General features: G+C 46.2%; 3 protein-coding genes across 3 annotated transcripts; 2 read left to right on the forward strand and 1 right to left on the reverse strand.

Annotated features, from left to right (window-relative positions):
• The first annotated feature begins 2,277 nt into the window (after positions 1–2,277).
• Positions 2,278–2,843, forward strand: LOC123500799 (histone H3). The gene has a single exon (XM_045249405.1). The coding sequence runs from the start codon at positions 2,397–2,399 to the stop codon at positions 2,805–2,807; it is 411 nt and encodes a 136-aa protein (XP_045105340.1). The 5' UTR covers positions 2,278–2,396; the 3' UTR covers positions 2,808–2,843.
• A 935-nt stretch (positions 2,844–3,778) lies between these two features.
• Positions 3,779–4,261, reverse strand: LOC123500800 (histone H2B-like). Its single transcript, XM_045249406.1, has one exon. It carries the CDS (start codon positions 4,244–4,246, stop codon positions 3,806–3,808), a length of 441 nt encoding a protein of 146 aa, XP_045105341.1. The 5' UTR covers positions 4,247–4,261; the 3' UTR covers positions 3,779–3,805.
• A 75-nt stretch (positions 4,262–4,336) lies between these two features.
• LOC123500801 (histone H2A) lies at positions 4,337–4,916 on the forward strand. Its single transcript, XM_045249407.1, has one exon. It carries the CDS (start codon positions 4,482–4,484, stop codon positions 4,851–4,853), a length of 372 nt encoding a protein of 123 aa, XP_045105342.1. The 5' UTR covers positions 4,337–4,481; the 3' UTR covers positions 4,854–4,916.
• The last annotated feature ends 1,775 nt before the right edge of the window (positions 4,917–6,691 follow it).

Raw genomic sequence — 6,691 nt, forward strand, 5'->3', positions numbered from 1 at the left:
GCTCTAAAGAGGCAAGTTAGAGGAATTTGTGTTTATTTTAAATAAATTTTGCATTGGTTTTGCAAACGCAACAACAATGCTTGACAACGTTTCCTCCGAGCGTTGTCACATCCTTCTGGGTGACCGAGTGAGGTCACAGGTCAAAGTGACCGTGTTAATCCATGGTGTGTGGGGAGCAAGGTTATCATTGACACATAGGCTCTAATCCCTTAATTTGCCCAGCAACGGGAAATTCCCAAAAATGGCAACGTCTAAGTGATCTTCACACTATAATAATCTGATTAACAATTTGTCTTGGCCATGTTGCAGTGGGTATTTGGTGAATGAAATGATCGATTGCTATCTTTACATCATCCATCCATCGTAATTTGACCTTAGAATCTAAAATGGTTGCTTTGCTGATGTCATTCAGGTATATTTGAGAAATCATATTCTTTGTATGTAAAATATAATGTTTTTTTTTTTTTTTTTGTGGATCGTAGTTGCTAAAGTGTGTCTGTGTATATATTAGGATTTTCATGCTATATGTTGGTGGCCCTTGCATTTGAAATAATTATATTGTGAAATTGTCAACTTTTTTTTTTTTTCGGTAGGGGCTAATGTATGCAATGTTTCTGCTAATTTATGGAAATTTTATGCAAATTAGCCAAATCAAATTGGGGGTCGATAATGGGGGACGCGCGCGAAAATCACTCCATTTTCTAATTTTGCGATTTATGCACATATCCGGTAAAATCATGTAAACGGGGAAAAAAAAAAAAAAAAAAAAAAAAAAAAAAAAAATCGTCTAGAATTGTCGGTGGGATCCTTCTGTCCCTCTCCCCCCCTTCTCTCTCTCTCTCTCTCTCTCTCTCTCTCTCTCTCTGTGTGTGTGTTAGTTACACTGTAATTCACTGTTTGATCTGCTGCAGTCTCTGACGAGACAGCCAGACGTTACCCTACGGAACGAGCTCAGAACTCATTATTTCCGATCTTCGGATAGGTCTGAGACCAGGCACACACCACACACCGAGACAACAAGGTCACAACTCCTCGATTTACATCCCGTACCTACTCACTGCTAGGTGAACAGGGGCTACACGTGAAAGGAGACACACCCAAATATCTCCACCCGGCCGGGGAATCGAACCCCGGTCCTCTGGCTTGTGAAGCCAGCGCTCTAACCCCTGAGCTACCGGGCCGTGTGTGTGTTTCACTGTTTGATCTGCTGCAGTCTCTGACGAGACAGCCAGACGTTACCCTACGGAACGAGCTCAGAGCTCATTATTTCCGATCTTCGGATAGGCCTGAGACCAGGCACACACCACACACCGGGACAACAAGGTCACAACTCCTCGATTTACATCCCGTACCTACTCACTGCTAGGTGAACAGGGGCTACACGTGAAAGGAGACACACCCAAATATCTCCACCCGGCCAGTGTGTGTGTGTGTGTGTGTGTGTGTGTGTGTGTGTGTGTGTGTGTGTGTGTGTGTGTGTGTGTGTGTGTGTGTGTGTGTGTGTGTGTGTGAGAGAGAGAGAGAGAGAGAGAGAGAGAGAGAGAGAGAGAGAGAGAGAGAGAGAGAGAGAGAGAGAGAGAGAGAGAGAGAGAGAGAGAGAGAGAGAGAGAGAGAGAGAGAGAGAGAGAGAGAGAGAGAGAGAGAGCATTGTTGTAGCCAAGATGTCTCAGGGGATTTCGCCGTGTCAGGTCACTCACCACTCCTTTTTCCTAACTAAATGAATATTGAAAATAAAAAAACTTTTCGCGTAACAATTCTTCATAAACCACGTACTGTACATACATATATCTATGATAAATTTACATTATATCCTTTCCTTATATGAGAATGTAATCTCTCTCTCTCTCTCTCTCTCTCTCTCTCTCTCTCTCTCTCTCTCTCTCTCTCTCTCTCTCTCTCTCTCTCTCTCTCTCTCTCTCTCTCTCTCTCTCTCTCTCTCTCTCTCTCTCTGTGTGTGTGTGTGTGTGTGTGTGTGTGTGTGTGTGTGTGTGTGTGTGTGTGTGTGTGTGTGTGTGTGTGTGTGTGTGTGTGTGTGTGTGTGTGTGTGTGTGTGTGTGTGTGTGTGTGTGTGTGTGTGTGTGTGTGTGTGTGTGTGTGTGTGTGTGTGTGTTTGTGTGTGAAAATTTTTTTTTTTATTTTATTTTTGTTGTGTTTTTTTTCTCTCTTTCCTTCCTCTTTCTCTCCCTCTCGCCTGCCTCAATTTCTTTGAGTTACCCATGACATGTTGTTATGGTTAGGAGGGGGAGTTTTCTGTGGTTGTCGAACACTCTTACGTCATTCCCGTCCAATCGTAAGGCAAGGTTGGGCCCCGGCAAACCGTATTTAAAGAAGTGCCAGCCTAAGCGCTCAACTCGCCCAACTGTTCGTTCCGAGCGGCAGTAACTTACTTACTCACCATGGCACGTACTAAGCAAACGGCCCGCAAGTCCACCGGTGGCAAGGCGCCCCGCAAGCAGCTTGCCACGAAGGCAGCTCGCAAATCTGCTCCTGCCACTGGAGGTGTCAAGAAGCCCCACCGTTACAGGCCAGGAACCGTGGCCCTCCGTGAGATCCGCCGTTATCAGAAGAGCACCGAACTGCTTATCAGGAAGCTGCCTTTCCAGCGCTTGGTGCGTGAAATTGCCCAGGATTTCAAGACTGACCTCCGCTTCCAGTCCTCCGCTGTCATGGCCCTCCAGGAAGCTTCCGAGGCTTATCTCGTGGGTCTCTTTGAAGACACTAACCTGTGCGCCATCCACGCCAAGCGTGTCACTATCATGCCCAAGGACATCCAGCTGGCTCGTCGAATCCGTGGCGAGCGTGCCTAATAAGTGTGTCATCCAAGGCAAGCAAGCAACAACAAACAATATCTAGGCCCTCTTCAGGGCCAAAGGTGCTTTATCTAAAGAGAATAATATTACATAGACCATGAATGGGTTGGCTTTGATCCGTATGGTCGAGCGATTTCCTGATTAGAAGACTTTTTTTTTTCTCTCTCTCTCTCTCTCTCTCTCTCTCTCTCTCTCTCTCTCTCTCTCTCTCTCTCTCTCTCTCTCTCTCTCTCTCTCTCTCTCTCTCTCTCTCTCTCTCTCTCTCTCTCTCTCTCTCTCTCTCTCTCTCTTCTCTCTTTTTTTTTTTTTTTTTTCTTCAACCTTCCTCTCTGTGTCTAGGATCCGATATTCCATGTGCATGTTTCTGATCAGTAGTATGTCGGTGGCCGATGGAGAATGACTGCTTTCCCTCCAGTCTGATTTGTAGATATATTGATTGATTGATTCACTGCAATTCAGTCAAGAAAAGAAAGAAAGAAATAAAAAAAAAAAAAAAAAAAAAAAAAAAGGAGCGAAGATTCATGTTACAAGCTATAATAAATGTGTGCTTCCTGAGCTTTGTGTGATGAAAAACGTTATGTTACTGAAATAGGAGGCATCATCATTAATCAAGAAGAAGAAGAAGAGCATGAATGCACCCACCCTCCAAAGCCTGCCTGCCGTGATTAGTATCGTACGTACGCTTAATCATCACCATCATCATACTACTACTACTACGGGTGCTGCTGTTGTGCAGTGGATGATGGATCTCTTTGCTCTGACCCGGTTGCGAGCCTCATTAATGACGAGCCAGCCATCTAGCTCATCCATATCCATCCATCCATCCGGCTCTGGTGCACCAGCGGCGACCACCATCCACACTTGTCTATATTGTGTCTCCTTTTTTTTTGGATTCAGGTGTGGCTCCTATGGAGCCGGGTAGGGTTTGAATACTGTCTGAGACAGCAGTTGCTCTTTTTTCTTCTTTCCCCCCTTCTAGCTGACTGACAGTCAGTTTACTTGGAGGAGGTGTACTTGGTGACAGCCTTGGTGCCCTCAGAGACGGCGTGCTTTGCCAGTTCGCCGGGCAGAAGGAGACGGACGGCAGTCTGGATCTCCCGGCTGGTGATGGTGGAGCGCTTGTTGTAGTGTGCCAGGCGGGATGCCTCGGCAGCGATGCGCTCGAAAATGTCGTTCACGAAAGAGTTCATGATTGACATAGCCTTGGAGGACACGCCAGTGTCGGGGTGGACCTGCTTGAGCACCTTGTAGATGTAGATGGAGTAGCTTTCCTTCCTCCTCCGCTTCTTCTTCTTGTCCCCTTTGGCTATGGCCTTCTGAGCCTTGCCAGCCTTCTTGGCAGCCTTTCCTGATGCTTTGGGAGGCATGGTAGTAACGGCGTCGTTCAACTTGCGAAGAGTTGTGTGTTGTGTTGCACCCGACTTGAAGAGTGCCATTTATGTAAGCAATCCTGCTCAGGATCGCGAGTCGCCGCGAGAGCCAGCCTCCCGGTTGGGCGTTACGTGTTACGCGCTGATCCGATCTTCCTTTTATATAGAGGAAACGAGCCCGCCGAAGAACAGATAACGCACAACACACCGACTCGCTCCCGCAGCTGACGGAGTGTTACTTGCTAATAATACTACCACTACTACTTGTTAATCCCACCTACTACTACCACCACTACTCGCCATGTCCGGACGCGGCAAAGGAGGAAAGGTGAAGGGAAAGTCAAAGTCCCGTTCCAGCCGTGCTGGACTCCAGTTCCCGGTCGGCAGGATTCATCGCCTCCTGAGGAAGGGCAACTACGCCGAGCGAGTGGGGGCTGGCGCCCCCGTGTACCTTGCAGCGGTCATGGAGTACCTGGCCGCCGAAGTCCTCGAGCTTGCCGGCAACGCCGCCCGCGACAACAAGAAGACTCGCATCATCCCGCGTCACCTGCAGCTGGCCATCCGGAACGACGAGGAACTTAACAAGCTCCTCTCCGGGGTCACCATTGCACAGGGTGGCGTGCTGCCAAACATTCAGGCTGTGCTCCTTCCCAAGAAGACCGAGAAGAAGTAAATCCTCTCCTCCTCAATATCATCACCAACAAGTATATACATCCGGCTCCTCTTCGGAGCCACACATTGACACATCTAGAGAATTGAATAGACTATAGTGTTAACCATGATATTAATAATAATGATGGTATATATTTTTTGATAATGAATGATAGAAATGCTAATGGTAGAATTTTTTTCTCTTTATTTTTTTGTTCCGGCCTGCAGCGCTGCAAAAAAAAAAAAAAAAAAAAAAAAAAAAAACGCTTGCGCTGAGCAAATTATGGGATTAGGGCCCGTGTGTCAATGAGGACCTTGCTTCCCGCACACGCCCCTCTGTCTTGCTCTCTTGCTTCCCTCCTGGCTGGTAGGTAGCTAGCGGGACAGGGATCAATTAACGCGGTCGGTCACTTTGACCTGTGATCTCACTCGGCAGTCATCCAAGAGATGCGGATTAAACGTTGTCAAGTATTGCTGTGTTTGCAAAACAAACAAACAATGCGAAATATGTTCAAAGATAAACAAGAAGCTTACTCCAACTTGCCTTTTCTTTTTCTTTTTTTTTTCTTTCTTTTTCTTTTAGAGCATCACAATGTATATAATACAACACCGTTCAATTACCAAGTATTAAGTACCTACCTGACTTAAGGTGCGTATTGGTGCGTGCAAGTGTCCCCTCTCTTGCTTCCCTCCTGGCTGGTAGGTGGTAGGTAGGGACAGGGAGGGAGTGAGTGAGTGACCCATGGATTAACGCTTTCACTTTGACCTGTGATCTCACTCGGCGGTCATCCCCGAGAGGGGAGGGCGCGCGGATCAAACGATGTCAAGTATTGCTGTGTTTGTTTGCAAAAACAATGCAAAATATATTTAAAGATAAACAGAAACTCTCCAACTTTTTTTTTTTTTTTTTTTTTTTTGTTCTTTAAGGTGTGCGTATTGGAGTGTGACAGCGCTGCAGGCCGGAAAATTCCCGGCAGGAACAAAAAAAAAAAAAAAAAACCTAAAAGATCTCCATACAAGTAAGCGGTCAGACCATAGTGGATAAGGTGGTGGACGTGGGATCGGGCAGACAGACAGACGTTCACGCGTCGGCTCGAAAGAATCACACCACACACCGTTTTGAAGGTATGTCAGTCGGCGAGGGGGATTTAATGAAAGGTACCTACCTACCTACATGTCACCGCGGTACCCAGGTTCTATCTAGGTGGCTACACCAAAGATGATGATGATGATGATGATGATGATGATGCGCTTCGGTGTTGATATGGACCCTCCCTCCTTGTATGGGTACCACTATAAAGAAATAAAATTGCCTGCGCCACTAATGGGCGGAAGCTTAACAAACAAACAAACAAACAAACAGCACCTGTAGCAGCGGTTGGTGTCTGACCTCACATCACTTAGTTGATAATCCTTTCTCTTTCATTTGATTTACCTTTGAGTGATAAAACAGAGAGGAAAACAAATAGAAAGAAAGGAAAAGAAAAAAAAAGAAAAGGAAAAAAAAAAAAAAAAAAAACACACACACAAATTGTAATAATGACGTAAAGAGTAGGGACAACACTTTTACTTGGAACAACCATAGTCCTAGTAGTGTTAGTCTATAACTTTTTCCTTCTCTTCATTTGTGTGGACCTATAAAAGGTCCGGGATATGTTGACTCTTTTCTTATGGTGCTTTTGCAGTTGCTGTTGTTGACACCAAATTCCAGACACCAGATTTAACCGCCAAATCCGTAGAGGGTACGTCCCTGACGCTTGAGGGCGTAGACGACGTCCATGGCAGTGACGGTCTTGCGCTTGGCGTGCTCGGTGTAGGTGACGGCATCCCTGATGACGTTCTCGAGGAACACCTTTAGCA

The sequence above is a fragment of the Portunus trituberculatus genome, unplaced genomic scaffold (genome assembly GCF_017591435.1).
Source record: "Portunus trituberculatus isolate SZX2019 unplaced genomic scaffold, ASM1759143v1 PGA_scaffold_489__1_contigs__length_6691, whole genome shotgun sequence".
Lineage (NCBI taxonomy): Eukaryota > Metazoa > Arthropoda > Malacostraca > Decapoda > Portunidae > Portunus > Portunus trituberculatus.